Raw genomic sequence first — 18916 nt, 5'->3', positions numbered from 1 at the left:
CAAACTAAGTTTCAACTATTCCTTTTCATTAAAAAAAAATCTTACAAAAATATCTAAAATTCTAAAAATATTTACAAAAATATCCGTAGACTTTTTCCATTTATAAAAATGTCGACTGATTTAAAATTATTTACAAAAATACCAAAAAATGAAAATAATTTATAAAAATACAATGTATATAATGTCGGTATAATATCGATATATTAAAATTATGAACCCGAGAATTTGAAAATAGTATTTAGTTTATTATTGGTATAATTTCAGTATACTTTCGCTATATCGACGATATTGTTTTTTTATATATTTTCTAGTTGATAACATGTACATTTGTTTATATGTATTTTCACTATAGTTGGTAATCGATGGAAACAGGCAATATCTGCTAGCTCATGTCTAGGCTTGGAGGCGAACCAAGTAATATCTTCAGGAATCGCCAGACTCCTGATATACTCAGGTAGAACCCGAGGGTTCAGCAAACTAGCCGGATCATGATTCTCAACCCACTCAGCCAACCTCGGAGCAGATGCTGAACTATTAAAATGGGCTCCTTCCGAGGAAGATCACTGTAAACATCTATTTTTCGGACAAGTAAACAGTGATAAGGAACTGAAGCGTCCAATGATGATTTTCAAAGAAATCCGTCCGGGTGACGAGCTTTCGATTTGCTTGCTGGAATCTAAGCAGGCGTAATTTGTGCACAGTTACAAACTTGGAGGACTAAAATGTAATTAGGCGTAAATAGCCCATAAAAATCCAAAGAAATTGTAATCTAAGTCGAGAAATTGGACTAATTGCCATATCTTAGAAGTTTATGGGCCATTTTCCAAATTTGATGGACTGAAATTGGCTTTAACCAAACCTATAGGGGCCGAGGAAACGTTTTTAACACTTTCGAGCACCAAAATGCACTTTTAACAATCTTTTACTTAGTCACCAATCCTAAATCCGAATTTAATTAAAAAGTTAGAGTTTAAAGCTAATCTTAACACTTAATAACTTATCACTTCACACACTTTCACCCTATAATATTTGTTTACACCGGCCCAAAGAATTGTTGGATAGGAGCTTCATGTGGGCTTACGAGGGATTCAGGCCCAAAGAAAAGCCTTTTAATTATTGCTTTTTCTTCTTATTAGGAGTTTGTGACTCATTAGGAATATTTTTCTTTCTAGAGTTTTAGTCCTACTTAGATTAGGAATCTTGGTTATGAGGAGCTATAAATAGCTCAGAGCTTCATTATTCTTGTATCAACAAATCAATCAATCAAAAACCTAAGCCTAGTGCTTTTTATCTCGCAATCTCCGGATTGTTTTAACTTATGAGTAGTTTTCGGTATTAATCTCGCCTGAGTTCGTAGCTCCTAGATTATTACTTTTAGATCACGTGGTTAAGTGTTTTTAACCAAACAAGCCCTGTGAATATCTGCATAGGTTCGTTAAAGTATCAAACCTCAAACCGATCCCGATTATAAATTCAAAGATTCGAGTCCGGAATATTTCCAGGCGAACATCTTTTGGCGACTCCACTGGGGAATAAGTTTATGGTTAGCACAAAAACGGACTTTAAGGACGATTCCAGGCATGCTCGGTCTTTACGCCGACAACAACTGAAGGGAGGTGACGTAGTAGACGAATCTTACTCGGACAAATCTGAAACCATGGCCAAGGACAAACAGGTGAACCATTCGAACAAGGTGTCGAATACTTCGGACGCCGAGGGACACCTTCCTAAGGACAAGAATGATGACGTGACCGACGATGGGTTGGATTACTCACGCCAGCTTCCTCCGTCTCGACCATCCTTATCACAGGCCGATTTCTCGGCCATGAGGGGCGAGATAGCTCAGGAGAACAAGCAGATGTTCGACGGTGCAATGCATCAAATGTCTGAAGTGATGAGGAACATAATGGCCGACCAAACGTCGATCCAAAGACAAATCCAAGGGAACTTGGACGGCCTCAACAAAGCGATGGAAACCTAGGACGACTCTTTTTTGAGCAATCTACTACTGATCAGGGTTACAGGCGGGCCGAACAAAACCAAACGCCGAATCGGTTCGGTCATCCAGGTGGTACGGCCGAAACAACGCAGCAACCCAGTAAGTTGGGGTATACGTATGGTTCGGTCAAGCTCTTGACGAGGAATGAGACCGAATCTGCGGGATGGGCCGATCACCCGGGGGCGAGTTCTTCTAACCCTCAAGGCGAATCCAGACCACAAGGAGCAGCCACTGGAGCTAACGCCCAAGAACCCAATATGGGCGAACGCTCATTTTCAGAAGGGGGCGATCCAAACATTTATAACCAAGGGCAGCTTGTGGACATGTTAGAGAGACTCGGAGTGGACCTGAGACCGATGCCTCGCTCATCATACATGAAGCCTTATCCGGACTAGATCGATAAATTGTACCCTTTCCCAAGGGGATACAAAGTGCCCGAGTTCAGTTTGTTTTCGGGCGAGGAAAAAGGGCAATCAACAGTTGAACATGTCGCCCGGTTCTCAGCCCAGTGTGGCGAAGCGGCAGCGCACAATTTTTGGAAGCTCCGATTGTTCGCCAGTTCTCTGACAAAGATGGCATTCACGTGGTACTCTAGGTTATCACCAAACTCGGTGGACACGTGGAAAGATCTCGAGATCCTCTTCCATGAGGAGTTTTATAGGGCACCGCCCGATGTCACCCTGGCAGACCTCGCCCGAATTTCACAGCTACCGAGCGAATCGGCAGAAAAGTATATCGGCCGATTCAGGAACCTTAGAACGAGGTGCTCCACCAAAATGTCTGAGGCCGATTGTGTTCCGATGGTAGTAAGGGGAATGAGCTTCGCCATGAGGGAGCATTTCGAAGGCCATCGATTTCGTGACTTGTTCGAGCTGCCGAACAGGGTAACAAGCTACGAGAGACTTCTTCAAGAAAAGGAGCAGAGGCGAGGCGCATCTAAGGGGACTTACTACAAAGACCAGCTGGACGTGGCCGTTATATCGGACAGTGAGGATAGTGGCTCCGAGGATGAAGTCAACATGGCCGAATTTATGGGAACGAAGCCCCTGGAGTGTTCGGCCTTGCGAAAGCCTGGTTTTGTTAAGAAAAACAAAACCGCGGTGGTGCAGAAGGAGTATTCCTTCGACCTAACCAAAGCCGATGACATATTTGATGCCTTGTTCAAGGATGGACAGATCGCCTTAAGCGAGGGTCACGTAATCCCACCGCCAGAGGAGCTGGTTGGAAAGGATTATTGTAAGTACCGTAATTCCTGGAGACACAGCACGAACAATTGTGTGAACTTCAGGAACGTGATCCAGAAGGCGATCAACGAGGGGAAACTTCTGTTTCCAACAAAGAAAGAGGCCGATGCAAAGTATGTTTCTATTAATACCGTTCGGCCTCACTTTGATAGTTTCCTGGAGCAAGGACAAATACAGAGCAAGTGGAATCCTAGAAGACCTAAGCCTAGAGTGGAGACCGATGGCTCAAAATGGCGAGGAGAGAAAGGGCGACCTCAGCAACAGAAGAGAAAGCGCCATAGCTCGCCTACTGCAGAAATGACCTTCCCGTCATGCAGTACGTGTTTCAAAGCCGAGAAGGCCAAAAATGCGAGGGAGAATCCCAAGGCATTCAAACCCAGATCGCCCACGGAGCAGTGGCAGAGTCATCAGCCACAGCGGGGGTCTAAGACCACCGTGTTCAAAAGGATTTTTCGGCCAACGGAGGCGACCCCTCGTATGATGAAAACCCAAAAGAGGCGAATGCAGAGGTTAAGACAGGAATCGAGGGCAAATCATGATGCAAGATTGGCTCCTAAAGACGGGCAAGGAAATAGACCTATAATTGAAAGGTTATGAGGCAAGGGCCGGAGCGATATGAGCAACGAGCCACATGAGCAGCGAACCCCCAAGGTCAGGAAGATATGGGTCCCAAAGCAAGCAAGCCGAACAGCTGATTCTGCCAATACAAGTCGCACGACAGAGGCTCATAAGAGTGAAGTAGATCTTGATGAGAAACCGTCCTACAGAGATGTACTCGTATCTCACCAAGATGGTCAGTTAAAGGCGAAATTGCCCAAAGACCGTGAGGTCATTGTCTCGCACAAAAAGGAGGTGCTGAAAGCTTGGGTGCCGGTTGTGAGGGACGAGTGCGGAGTAAAAGTAATTACGCTCCCTGACTCGTACAGAAGCAAGCATGGGCAGAAGGCGGCGTTGGAAGGCGACGTGATCGTCCCGGAAGGTGATAGTGCCGATAGCATGGCAGTGGTATCACTTAGCAAACCCCCAACAAGAATGACAAGGCACATTCGGACGCTTTACATCAAGGCCGATTTGAATGGAGTATCGGTCAACAGGGTCCTTATTGATAACGGAGCTGGGGTTAATATACTACCAGCGAAGATGCTTAACATGCTCGGCATAAGTCGGGATCAGCTTGACCCAACTGATGTCTACATGACCGATTTCGCCGGAGGCGAGACGCCGGCTGAGGGATATATTACCCTCCGAATAAGGGTTGGGCGAGTAGAAACTGAAGAAGGGTTTTTTGTGGTCAATGCCCGGAGCAACTACAATATATTACTCGGTCGAGATTGGATACACTCCAATATGTGTATACCGTCGACCATGCATCATATGCTATTCATATGGCGAGACGACGGTGAAGCCGAAGTCGTACAGGGCGATCCCAATCCCTTCGGCGAAGATCATAATGTGCTTGAAGCACGTTTATATGACGATGAAGTGCGGAACATACAATCCCTTAGTTCAAAAGGGGAGACAAGTGTACCTCGCTTACTAGTCAACTCAGATCGGCCAGTATCAGTGACCCTAGGGGGCAACGGCCGATCCACTATCCTCAAGCGTTTAGAATGATGGAACGACATAAGGAAATAAGGGAGAAGATCAGACAGCTAACCTCACTTTGTGACGTGTTATCAGCCGAATGCATTTACGAGGACCAGGATCAAGACCCAACAGGATCGCTTAGAGTTGGAAATATTCAGCTGGAGACAGGAAAACTTGAAGATGACCCCGCCCAAGTACAAGACGATCTGCTCGAAATAAACTTGGGTACGGCTTAATCACCCAGACCGATTTACATTAACGCCGGGTTGGAAGAGGAATTCAAAGAGCGGCTGATTGCTTTACTCGACGAGTTCCGCGAGTGTTTCTCCTGGTCGTACGACGAAATGCCAGGCCTTGATCCCAATATCGCAGAACACAAGCTCCCTTTGAAAAGTGGATTTCGGCCGTTTCGGCAGCCCCCCCGACGAATGTCAAGGGAGGTAGATATACTCATCCAGGACGGAATTAAACAATTGAAAGATGCTCAGTTTATTCGAGAAGCCCAATACAACGAATGGCTCTCTAATATCGTCCCTTTGATGAAGAAAAATGGAATGCTAAGGGTATGTGTGGATTTTCGAAACCTCAACTTAGCCACACCTAAGGACGAGTACCCGATGCCTGTGACCGACATGCTGATAGATAGGGCAGCGGGGCATGCGATACTTAGTTTCCTTGACGCAGATTCCGGGTACAACCAAGTCCCGATCAGCAAAGAGGACATATCCAAAACAGCTTTCAGATGTCCCAGGCCGATTGGAGCTTACGAATAGGTCGTCATGCCCTTCGGCTTAAAAAATGCGGGGGCAACCTACTAAAGAGCGATGAACAAAATGTTCAGAGGACTTGATTGCCTCGAAGTTTACATCGACGACGTGGTGGTGAAATCAAATACCGAAACACTCCATCTGGCCGATCTAGGGAAGGGGTTCGAACGCATACGGTCTAATGGATTGAAAATGAATCCTCTAAAATGTGCTTTTGGCGTTTCAGCCGGCAACTTCTTGGGTTTCTTGGTTCACCAGCGGGGAGTAGAAATAGACAAGAACAAAGCCAAGGCGATCATCAATGCTGAACCACCCAAAACCAAGAAGCAGCTCCAGAGGCTCATCGGTCAAATTAATTTTCTTAGACGATTCATAGCAAACACAGCAGGCCGACTTCGCAGTTGGAGTGTCTTGCTACGAGGAAAAGAGACCGATGATTGGATGTGGGCGGACGAGCAACAGAGGGTGTTTGATGATTTAAAAAAATATTTGGCCAAGCCTCCGGTTATGACCCCCCTAAAGCCGAATAAACCATTGTTGCTTTATTTATCGGCTGCACACGAATCCCTAGGGTGCATGCTCGCCAAAGAGGATGACGGGGTCGAAAGAGCAGTCTACTACCTGAGCCGTAGGCTGACAGACACAGAAATTCGCTATACCGACATAGAAAAGATGTGTCTGTGCTTGTACTTCACATGTTGCAAACTGCGATACTACATGCTGCCAGTAGTGGTGTACGTACTATCCCAGACTGATATCATTAAATATATTCTATCGAAACCATACTTCAGAAATCGGATTGGGAAGTGGGCGATTGCGATGTCCGAGTTCACATTAGTGTATGTTCCCCAAAGAGCAGTGAAAGGACAAGTATTGGCAGATTTCTTGGCCGATCACCCTGGTATTACCCTCAGGGAGGAAACGATTAATTGCTGTGACATTGCCATATGGGAGATGTGGTTCGATGGGTCCAGGACGAGCCAGGGGGCAGGCACCGGAGTACACATCGTCTCGCCCCTGGGGGCATCTTACCGATTGTCATTCAGACTCCTGCTTGAATGTACCAACAATCAGGCGGAATACGAGGCCCTAATATTCGGTCTCGAGATTTTAGCCGAGCTGGGGGCAAAGGCGATCAACGTAAGAGGCGATTCTTTGCTGGTAATCAAACAAGTGATTGGAGAATTCAAATGCGAGTCTGAGTTATTGATAATATATTGCAATAAGGCAAGACACCTGATCGAAGGCTTTCAGGATACGAGGATAGAATATACCGAGAGAGCCGACAATGGGGTCGCGAATGATCTGGCTCAGCACGGTAGTGGATACAAGATAAATCTCCAGTTCGATGCGATAGAAAGAGAAACGCCGAATCTCCACACTGGGGGCATCACCATCGATGAGAGGAAATTTTCGGTCTACCAGCTGGATGTTACCCAAGATTGGAGGGTCGAGCTCTTGAATTGGTTTGAAAAGCCAGACCCTACGAATAGAAGGTTGAGAACTTTAGCCCTAAATTACGTCGTCTTAGCCGGCGAATTATACAAAAAGGGTTTCGAAGGGCTACTCTTCAGGTGCATCGGTCCAAAGGAAGCAATGCTCGCGATGGCCGAGGTACACGAAGGAATAGCAGGTGCTCATCAGGCAGGCCCCAGAATGAGATGGTTGATCCATAAATACGGCTTTTATTGGCCAAAAATGGAGCAAGATTGTATAAGATATGCTAAGGGGTGCAAAGCCTGTCAGAAATATGGCCCGATACAACACGTACCGGGCGAAGAGCTCCACTCCATAATTAAACCGTGGCCATTTAGAGGATGGGCGGTCGATCTTATAGGGAAGATATATCCTGGCTCAACTGATGGGCACACTTTTGTCATTATCGCCACATGTTACTTCACCAAATGGGTTGAGGCAAAACCCCTGAAATCGCCCACGCAAGAGGCCGTGATCAATTTCTTTAAAGAATATATCATTCACCGACATGGATTGCTAGAGTCAATAACCAAAGATCAGGGGACGATGTTCACGGGAGGCGAGATAGTTTAGTGGGCTGCTCAGATGAAGATAAAAATGTTACACTCAACACCATACTATGCGCAAGCCAACGGACAGGCCGAAGCGACGAACAAAGGTATCAAGCTTATAGTTCAAAAGATGATTGAAGAAAACCCAAGACAATGACATGTTCTATTGTCAGAAGAAGTTTGGGTGAATAGAACCAGCTAGAAGTCGGCCACCGGGACTTCGCCTTTTCGATTGGTGTATGGCTATGATGCAATGTTGCCGATGGAGCTTACTGTTATGTCTACTCGCCGTTTATACCAGAGTGAATTATCTAAGGACGATTACTTTAACAAGATGTTGATAGACTCCTTGGACCTCGACGAGGATAGACTGACCGCGTTAGATCACCTTGAAGCCTAGAAAAGAAGGGTCGAAAGGGCGTACAATAAACGTGTAAGACCCGAGACATTTGCTATAGGCGATATGGTATGGAAAGCGGTCCTACCTATTGGGCACAAAGACAATCGATTCGGAAAATGGAGTCCGAACTGGGAAGGACCGTTTATCGTAACCACCAAGTTATCTGGTGGGGCATACGTATTGGCAAATATAGACGGGGAGGAACACGAGAGGGCAATCAACGGCCAGTTTCTAAAGAAATACGTCCCTAGTTGTTGGGAGAACATTGACCGACGGATATTTGGAGCCGACGAGGAGTAACGATACCAAAAGATATTCGCCGAACGTTCTGAGTTGACGAATGTTCATGTAAAACGTTGAACGTTCGGCGTTTCAGAAAACCGATCTTTACATATTTAATGTAATTTCGGTTCTTAATTGTTATTGTTTGAGTTTTTTCAACGGGGCCTCCGTTTTTCTCAAACACATGTAATGAGTTATTATGAAATAAAATTTTATATATCGGACTAATTGTAGACCGATAACGATATGATAACAGGAAAACAGCACCAACTCAAGCATTAACGAAAATTTCGGCCAACTGGCCGATTCATATACGAAATTAAACTGAGTTCCAAATGTGACAAGATACGGCCACCAGGCCGATCAATAAGTACTAAAATTCATGTATTACAAAATTATAAAGAAAATAAATTGTTCTGGGCTTGGAAAAATCTAAAAATGGCTGAAAATATCGCCGATTTCACTGCGAACAGTGCTGAAAGACTTGCGAGATTCATCCACTTTGTGCTTCATCTTAGCGATGCTTTGTTTCAGCATATTCCGGTTTTTCTTCATATCAACCCCTTCAAGCAAGCTTTGTCCATGGAAACCTCCAGTTCGCATATGCCCTTCTCTTCAGTTTCCAGCTCGAGCTTTAGGGCGGATATTTTATCTTGAAGCTCCTTGGCGTGGTCCCGGCGATTAGTCAAAGCTGAAACGGCCAATTTCACAGAGGTCTTAAGCGCCTCCAGCTTTTCCTTGGCTTCGGCCTCCTGAAGGGTTAATTGGTCATGTTCCGTCTGGATCTGCGTCGCTTCGTCATAAATTTTCTGGATTGCAGGGAGCGATGCAGACAGCTTGACCATGGCACCACGAGCCTTCTCGCTAAGAACTTCTGGAGGAGCGTCGGCCAGGGCAGTTGCAGCTTTTTTAAGCTTTTCAAAGTCGTCAAGCGACTTGAAGATAGCTACACCTTGAGCTTTCAGCGAGCTAACAACGTCCAGGTGATCGCCCCAGCTCTCAGAAGGCCCACTGGTAACTTCGGCCTGTATTTCGCCCTCCGGCATAGGCAGTTCCTCATCCTCACTATCAGAATTGAGGAAAGCCGCTGCTTTTGCCGCCAAGTCTTCGTGTTTTGCCGGAGCGTCATCAGAAATCTGCCATGTTTTGCCACAATAGAAGATCAGCTGATAAGACTATTATTAAGGTAATAATGAGCAAATTTGAGGTACCTTAGTCTTGGCAGTAAGACGAGCCGGGAGGTTCACCAGGTCCGAACCTAGCGGCGAGTGCAAAGCAGGAAGCGGTGAGAAGTTGAGCATCTGTGATACCGTTGGGGCTACCTCAGAAGAAGTCTTTTGAGACGAGCGGTTTTCTTGAAGGGAGATGTCTTCGTCGCATGTATGATCGCCCCCAGTCTGGGTATCTCCCCTTGAAGATGAATGAGCACTTCTGGAAGGGCGATTTGTTTCAGGATCAGAAGGAGTGGGATCAAAGAGGCGAGACCCGGAGAGATCAGCCTTCACTTTCTTGAGTTTCGGCTCCTTCTTGTATGATTTCTTAGACGTCGGGCGCTTTCGTCTGGACTTCTTTGCTTCCGGTGGTTCTTCGCCGTCGGTATCATAAACATCGCCCTTACCCCACCTCGGCACGCCAACTGAAAAGAAAAAGTTAGTACAAAATGAAGAAGACTTTGAAAGGCGAAATGTTATCTTCGTTACCTGGTATTCTAGTATAGCCATTTTTGATCAGTTCACTTATCGCCTCGACATCAGAAGGGCATCTGATTCCAGTATAAGTGACCCCTTCGCTATTTATGATCGGCTGAGATTTTTTAATTCGTTTCTTAGGCATTTTAATTGGATTTGGGGTGGACATGTTACACTTAGGAACTGGTGGACTCTAATACTTGAATATAGGGCGAATATGAGCTAAGAAGAATTCATAAGAGTAAGTTTTTTCATACTTTTCTTTCCAGACTTTTTTCATTTTTTCGTTGTACTTAGTCCTAGCGATTCGCCTATGACGCTGCATTCTAAGGTTCATACCGGGCCGATCTAATGGGTCATATTTGAATTTATAAGAGCGTTTGAACCTAGAAATTTCAAAAAGATGGAATAGGTTACCTTCAAATTTTGGACGTTTTGGTGCCTGTAAAAGAAATAGATATGCATGAGTTGGGTTTCTTGATAAAGGAGGTAAAGAAAAATTATGAAGAGAGAGGATTTCTTTTGGAGAAAGGTCGAAACACGATTCTACAACCGAAGCCCACCAGCTATCAAATTCAAGGGTACATTTTAGTAAGGTAGAGGGGCGAGAAATTTCTGATATAGGGGGAAGATAGGCTCTATTAAGGCGAGTTATGAATTGAAGATCGGCATAGTTTTCTACTGAGGGTCTGTAGGTCCCGCGATTATTGACGGAGATCAATAAAGGACAGGGAATCCCTTGATTGTAGCCGAACTTCCGAGCCACATAGTTAGGGCAGTAAGCCTCTATACTACTGCGGTTATACTCCAAACCGGCGATCAAATTTCTGCTTTTTAAAGAGCTACCCCAATATTGGCCTCCAAGCTTCCGTTTGGGATCGGCCATTGCCTCTTCTGTATCGTTGCTGTCCCAGCCGAGGTACAACCAGGATGGAGGATATTTCAGAGTCAAAATCGGGAAAAATAGCTCTGAAGTGCGAACGGAGTTGGTAAACACCTCCAGAACATCCAGGACGTGAGGAAGGCGAGTACCAGCAGCAATTAATTGATAACTGCACAGTTCGGCTTTGATATGGGGGCCGACTTCAAAGAGCTCAGGAAAGTAAAGGGCGAGCCATAATTGAAGGACCCATAGTGGACCACTAGGGCATTGGAAGACCCGTTGTTCGGCATGGGGAGCGATCTCGTTCATACTTTTGTACAAGTGAGCCAGCATGAATTCGCCAAGATTGCATTTCCGTCCTTCGGCCAGAGCAGCGGCGAGCGTAAAACAGTCAGTTGTGACTCTGAATGATGAAGTGCAAAGGACAAATTTTGCCACGAAAAATGCAAGGAAAGCAATGTGCTCTCTCGTGTCGGGCTTGTAAGGTTCTTCGCCCATAAAAAGTTTGACGAATGGACCATAGCTCCTTTGTGCTTTTGTCAACTTGAAAATGGGGACATCTGCGTCTAGGTTGGGCGAGATACGTTCGCCGATAACTGGGATGTTTAAAATTGCAGACATCTCCAAAAGAGAAACGGTCATCATGCCGAACTTGAAGCAAAAACAGTTGACGGCGGATGACCAGAAGAGGGAAGCATACATAATATAATGCTTTGCTATTGGTCTACTCGGCTTGCAAAGGCTGATCATGTCATACATTCCAACATCTTTCCACAGTTGGCCGAAATGAGGTTTTAATCGGTTCACCCATTCTTGATACCCCTTGTGCTCGGTCGGCCAGTTTCTGAACATTGTGTTCACCCAGATGGAGGACTGATGGGCGAGTGCGAATCGTGGTGGGACTTCTTCGTGAAACGGAGTGGCAATTTTGCATTGGTGGCTGGGCGAAACTAGAATCGGACCAACACACTCTTGACCGTAATTGGTTTTAATTATTACCTGAAAATCGGTGTTCGGAGCAGCGGTATGGATCTCGTTGATCTTGTCGGTTACTTGAGTGGCGATGGTATCATTAGGAGCAGCCGTGGTAACTGCAAAGTAAGAAAACACCTTGGTTAGGCGATTAATTAAAGGGGCGATTTAGATATGAAAACGGCGAGGACGAGAGCTTACTAGAGTAGACTTAGCAGAGTACTTGGAGTTGCTGAGGAGAGAGAAAGCTTGACAAATGCAGAGAGAGTAGGTGAAAGAGTAAATGAGATGGTATTTTTTCTTAAAAGAAAAAAACAGAGAAAGCCGAAAGGTCGTGGAGTTAAGGAGTGACATCGTGGAGGACAGCTGGTGATGATGTGGCACGAAAGGGGTACCGAAAGGTCAATAAATGCGCACCCCTCTAAAATCTCCTTCCGATAATTTGGGCCTCAGTGGCCGGGAAGTATCAAAGAAAGTATTAAGAGAAGAACAAGCCCAAAAATAAATGTTTCAAGCTTGTTGGGGGCATTGTTTACACTGGCCCAAAGAATTGCTGGATAGGAGCTTCATGTGGGCTTACGAGGGATTCAGGCCCAAAGAAAAGCCTTTTAATTATTGCTTTTTCTTCTTATTAGGAGTTTGTGACTCATTAGGAGTATTTTTCTTTCTAGAGTTTTAGTCCTACTTAGATTAGGAATCTTGGTTATGAGGAGTTATAAATAGCTCAGAGCTTCATTATTCTTGTATCAACAAATCAATCAATCAAAAACCTAAGCCTAGTGCTTTTTATCTCGCAATCTCCGGATTGTTTTAACTTAGGAGTAGTTTTCGGTATTAATCTCGCCTGAGTTTGTAGCTCCCAGATTATTACTTTTAGATCACGTGGTTAAGTGTTTTTAACCAAACAAGCCCTGTGAATATCTGCATAGGTTCGTTAAAGTATCAAATCTCAAACCGATCCCGATTATAAATTCAAAGATTCGAGTCCGGAATATTTCCAGGCGAACAATATTTTAGAATATTATAGAAGATTTTAGAAAACCCTAGGTCACCCTTAACCACTATAAATACAGCCTTAAGCCAGCCTGGCTAAAGGCGGCACACAAACCCTAGAAATCGGTAGTAGAATTTGGCCACCACACACAGACACACTAAAATCCAGTCCTGAAAACACTAAACACGTGTTAATTCTCCAAGAACGCAACATCCGCACGGATTCGAAGCTGGATTCCGCGTCCACTTCGCCAGCAAACAAGCCAAATACTCAGACCGGTAATTTTGAGGACCCTCTATAATTATTCCTTTTATTTTCCATGCCATGAATATCATAATTGCTGTAATTGTGTGTACTAGGGTGTATTGTTAGCTTATGTGTTAATTTTAATCATAAAATTGCCATAAATAGCTTAATCATTAAATTGCCAAATCGCCATAAAATTCAATGAAAAAGCATGTTAATCACTACAATTACCTATTTTAATGTTCAAAACTGGAAAACAATCAATTAGGTGCCTTAAAATGCATGTTTATAGGTATATTTTAGCTGTTTTTCTCATGAAAAAACTCCCCAAAATAGTTGCTGCCCTGGAATTAGTTTTTGCCTATATGAGCTTTAAACACTCTGAAATTACTTTTTTTGGATTCCTTGTTCAGTTTTAGGTTATTTTGACTATTTTTTCATGAGAAACGTACTTGAAACGAGTGAGAACGAAGCGAAACAAAATTCCAGAACTGTTGCTGACGAACCGGCGCCGCCGCTGTAACCGGCGCCGCCGCCAAGTCATCCTGCCGGCGCTGACAGCTTAAACTGGCTCCGTGTTCCTCTTTCGCTAGCCCTCCAGACTCGCTCCCAAATCCTTATAGACGCAATCTGAACTTCAAAACATGTTTCCAGGCTCATCCGGGCTCCAAATCAGGTCCAGTTTGAACCCAGACGTAGATAATTTAGTGTAGAATCATTTTCTGTATTGTAACAGGCCAGACACGATGTAAAACGGACTCAAAATTTCAGATATGTAACATAGTGTATAAACCGGGCCCATGAGCACGAGGCCCAGCAAACCAGCAACTTCTAGAGCCAATTTCGAGCTAACCCAAACTAGGAATCGATTCTTGATTGAACTAGTAGAACCGGATCGACGAGACGCACAACTCCCGTGATCTGACGGAGAGTCCATTCTGATCAGACCGATGGTCAAAACCCGCGCGAGTGCTAGGCACTCAATGTCAACGAGGTTTAAAAGATTCCTTGTTCAATTTAAGGGGATTTTGCTAAATCTAGTCGAAATACCAGTCTGGATAACCTAGATCTGAATATGAAGAACGCATAATCAAATCCAAAAGAATAGTAGAAACAAAGTGCATAAAAAAATGTGTATACATGTGGACAGAAAGAGAATTCACATGCACAATGAGCCACATCCTATATAGACGGATAAACATACTTTGTGCAGCAAAATAACCGATTCAGATGAAACCCTAAGAGAAACCCCGTTTGTTTAAGTATAGTTAACACTATAGATTATGCTCACTTGTTTAACACAGGATGAATTGTGAAATCACAACGTCACAACCATCTTAACTCTGTGTAGGGTTACTAGGCCGTAAATTGAATTATTGACGCCATAGGATTTCCCGTTAGGTTTAGGCCGCTTTGCAAGCATCTAGCTAGCTCGTTAGATCTAATTAGAAAACAATTGTTAAAACACAATTGAAATAAGAATTCTAACTCTAAAGAGTAGACTCTATAGACATTACAAGGCATATAACGTGTATAGTCTATTCTCATTCTCAATATCAACTTATAGTCCTATAATTATTAATCACTTTGATTAATAGAGGATCTAATTAAAACATCTCTATGTTTTAATTAATCAAACTCCCTTAGTTGTTCAAGTCCTTTTTAGTCCATTAAACGTCCTGGTTCGTGTTTCAAGGTCCTCTTGAGTTTGCATTGAACATACCTTTCGAATTTGTCCGAACCTCGTCGATTCAGAGCTCGACATGCGAATGCACGTCGGAGGTGTTCGCTGGCGCAAGCCCCTGTGCGTCTGCATAGGTCCCTGTGCGTCTGCACAGGTGACGCACAGCCTACTGTGCGCGGATGTGCTTCACGCACAGCCACATAAATTTTATTCCTAGGATATTTCCGTCCTGCTAAAACATCATTATTCTATCCAAAACGCTAATTCATATACCAAAGAACTCAATTCCGCAATTGGAACGTAAAATCAATACATATACGTTCGATTCGATACGGCTGTGCAGTCGGTCGGTTCGATCGGTTTCAGTGACTGAACTGAAAAAACCAAAAACCAAAAATTGGTATTAATCCGAAACTGAACCAAAACCGAAGTCAAATTCAAGCCGCATCCGAAAAAACCAGAAGATTTTGGTTTGGTTAAAAATTGAAATTTTTTTTATTGTTTATTTCTAATTTTTATTTTAAAAAATTAAAAAATTACTGATTAATAATTTATTTTATGTATGTTAATAATACATTTACGTATTTTAAATTAACCTATATATTAGGTATAATGAAAGAATAAATACTAAAAAATATAAATAAATATACTAACATTAATTTTTTTAAATAATTTTTAAATTTGTTACTCGATTTTTGCGGTCGATTCAATTTTAAAAAAATGAAATTAAATTAAAAACCGAATATCAAATTTATATGTTGATAGAAATAGAACCAAACCGTTTTAACTAAAAATCCGAAACAACAATAATAGTAAAAGAGTTTTACTAAATACCGCGTCTGATTATTAGATACCGCCCTTTTTTTTACCTTTTTGTCCTTTTTTTTATGGGGACGTTTTCATTTTACATCTTCCCATAAAAAGAAATGTTCTCAGTTTACATCTCCTTAGAGGGGGAGATGTCTTCCAAAAACATCTCCCCAAAAATTTAAAAATTAAATGAATGACATTTTTTAAATTATTGGTGGAGGTAATAATAAGGAGCAGAGGTTGAGTGATAGCAGTCGAACCAAACCATTTTAACTAAAATTCCGAAACAACATTAAAATTTTGGTTCAATTTGGTTCGGTTTCGGAAATGATTGGTCGTTTGTAATGCAACGAAAATATAAAGAAAAATTATTGCACGCAACTGTTGCGCCATGTCATTCGTGCAACAAACCAATGGTGCGTTAGCCATGTGGAAAAATTCATAATAAAAAAATTAAGTAATAAATGAAAGATTCCCTATCGCAAATTCTCATTGGCTTGTTGTAATTATGACATGGCACAACCAATGCATGACTCAAATATAAAGGAAAGCGCAACACTTATTCCTGCGTCCCACTCTATCAAACAGGACAGGACGAAAAGAATAATTTGGGAAATTGTTGCTCAATCATCCCATTCATCCCTACCAAGCTATGCCAATCCCTACTCTTCTCTCGGAAGCAACCCTCCACCCATTAAAACACACCCACAAGGCGCCAAACTCCATTCAGTCATTTCAACAAACATATTGCAAGCATCCATTGATTTCTTGAAACGAAGGACGATGAGAAATGGGGAAGCTCATTTTTCGGTGGGGTTGATGCTGCTTCTGCTATGTTTCATTGTGGGGACATCTACTGCTTCTGACCATGATATTGATACTCAACAAAGATGGAGGCAGGCAATGATGATCAATAGAGTTGCCTCTTCCCTTGTTTTTCCTCTTCATGGAAACGTTTATCCTGCTGGGTATGCATTTCCGCGTGTTTTTTTTTTATATAATCGGGGAGGAATAGAACCCACGATCTTCGCATATAGCTCGTTGGTTATTGCACTTGTTTTTATAACTCTAAATTTTGAATTTTCACAATTTCAGATATTACAATGTCACTCTAAATATTGGGCAACCAGCAAAGCCATACTTTCTTGATGTTGATACTGGGAGTGACCTTACTTGGCTCCAGTGTGATGCCCCCTGTCAGCACTGCACTGAGGTAATTAAATGCTGCATCCATCATTCATTAAGTCGCCGGTGAGGGCCTAGCCGTCTTCACGGCTAAGGCGTCTCTGAGTGCATTATGAGGTCGTGGGTTCAAACCCTGCCTCTGCAACTGACATCTAACAATTGAGACTTTAGCACTCGGAACCCAAAAAAAATCATTCATTAACTTTATCTTCGTTGATTTGATGTTTAATCTAAAACTGGAATGATTATAGAGATGAATTTAGTATATTGAATGATGAGAAAAGTTTGAGGTTATGTTTGGAAGAAAGAAAATCAATTCTTAGGAGATATTGAATTTGACATTTACAGGCACCTCATCCTCTTTACCAACCCAGCAACAAACTAGTGTCTTGTAAGGACCCCCTCTGTGCTTCCCTGCAGCAGCCCGGGGGCCGCAATTGTCAAGACGCGGATCAATGTGATTATGAGGTTGAATATGCGGATTGTGGGTCATCCCTCGGTGTTCTTGTCAAGGATGTATTTCTTCTCAACTTTACCAATGGACAAAGGCTTAATCCTCTGCTGGCCCTCGGGCAATCTTCTTTCTCACAATTTTCTATTTAACGAAACGTAGAGTGTAAATGTTAATGCGACTTTGCCTTTTGTTTTTCAGATGTGGATATGATCAACTACCCGGTAGATCCAATCATCCTTTAGATGGAATACTTGGGCTTGGCAAGGGAATATCTAGCCTTCCATCACAGCTTAGTCGACAGGGTTTGGTGTCGAATGTAGTTGGCCATTGTTTGAGTGCGCGTGGCGGAGGATTTCTCGTCTTCGGGGACGATCTTTATGATTCATCTCGATTAACTTGGACGCCTATGTCTCGAGACCATGTGTAAACAGACACTATGACTTCCTCTGTTCTATTTCATTTTCAAAAAAGAAAAAAATTGGCTCTTTATTTCATATTTATGCAATTTCGTTAACCAGCTCATCTTTGTATACCAGAAAACACTACTCGCCAGGACCTGCGGAATTAATGTTTGATGGAAAATCTACTGGGATCAGAAATCTACATGTAGTTTTCGACAGTGGGAGCTCTTATACATACCTGAATTCACAGGCATATCAACATTTAGTAAATCTGGTGAGTGAGCATATAAAATGTTAAGACACAATGAGCAGCAGAAACTAAATGAGAATGTTTGTTTCCTGGCATAAGCAACTCATTCATGCTTAAACAAACTTGATCATGAGCATGGAGTATTTCTACTAACATCCACGGCATACATATTTGTTTCTAGTTGAAGAAAGAAGTGTCAAAAACGCCGTTGACCGAAGCATTGGACGACGAAACGCTGCCGCTGTGTTGGAAAGGGAAGAAAGCCTTTAGAAGCATAGGGGAAGTGAACAAATATTTCAAGACATTTATGTTAAGCTTCAAAAAAAGGAGTTGGAGAGCTAGTAAAATTCAATATGAATTCTTCCCACAAAACTATCTTATAATATCAGTAAGTTGGTTTGATTTGATGTTCACACTTATTGACAAATGTAAGAGTAATGGATTTGATTGGATTTTCAGTCTAAAGGAAATGCTTGCTTGGGAGTTCTGAATGGTACAGAAGTAGGACTGAGGGATGTAAATGTGATTGGAGGTAAGATCTAACATTTGGGTATGATTTTAAAACATGATATATATACTGACATAGCAATGTTGATTTATTTAGATGTATCAATGGTAGAGAGATTAGTGGTTTACAACAATGAGAAACAAATGATAGGATGGGCGTCGGCAAATTGTGATCGCCTTCCGCAATCGAAAAGCAGTATTATTTAGGCATCTCATTTGTATAAAAGTAGATATTTTCTATCTGAAGCAAGGCAATAATAATGCTTATCTATGCTTCCTTTCTTGTTTATATTCTAATCATGAATTCATCAACTTTAGAGTTGTTTGTTTACAAAAACATCAACTAATTGATTTGTTACAAATACATATTCTTAATCTTAAAAATCTTATTTTATTTATCTATATAAATAAGTTCAATTAATTTGTGGCCATAATATAATTGTCTTCTCTTTTATTTATCTTTTCTTGTCTATATCTTCTTAATTCAATTAGATGAACTTAATGATAATAGAGAACCTAACTAATCTATAAGTAAA

General features: G+C 42.5%; 2 protein-coding genes across 3 annotated transcripts; both read left to right on the top strand.

Moving 5' to 3' along the window:
- The first annotated feature begins 5654 nt into the window (after positions 1 to 5654).
- LOC126678343 (uncharacterized) lies at positions 5655 to 7646 on the top strand. The gene is made up of 2 exons (XM_050373247.1): positions 5655 to 5838; positions 5974 to 7646. The coding sequence occupies exons 1-2, from the start codon at positions 5655 to 5657 to the stop codon at positions 7644 to 7646; spliced, it is 1857 nt and encodes a 618-aa protein (XP_050229204.1).
- Positions 7647 to 16081: 8435 nt separating this feature from the next.
- Positions 16082 to 18755, top strand: LOC126679085 (aspartic proteinase Asp1). Of its 2 annotated transcripts, none has more exons than XM_050374023.1 (8): positions 16082 to 16551; positions 16679 to 16796; positions 17117 to 17316; positions 17421 to 17645; positions 17759 to 17897; positions 18055 to 18261; positions 18333 to 18405; positions 18478 to 18755. In XM_050374023.1, the coding sequence occupies exons 1-8, from the start codon at positions 16097 to 16099 to the stop codon at positions 18585 to 18587; spliced, it is 1527 nt and encodes a 508-aa protein (XP_050229980.1). In that variant the 5' UTR covers positions 16082 to 16096; the 3' UTR covers positions 18588 to 18755. The 2 variants fall into 2 exon arrangements, with proteins under 2 accessions (XP_050229980.1, XP_050229979.1); XM_050374022.1 differs by having other exon boundaries at positions 17117 to 17340.
- The last annotated feature ends 161 nt before the right edge of the window (positions 18756 to 18916 follow it).

Source organism: Mercurialis annua, linkage group LG4 (genome assembly GCF_937616625.2).
Source record: "Mercurialis annua linkage group LG4, ddMerAnnu1.2, whole genome shotgun sequence".
In the NCBI taxonomy this organism is placed as follows: domain Eukaryota; kingdom Viridiplantae; phylum Streptophyta; class Magnoliopsida; order Malpighiales; family Euphorbiaceae; genus Mercurialis; species Mercurialis annua.
This window is presented reverse-complemented; position numbering and strand designations above follow the sequence as displayed.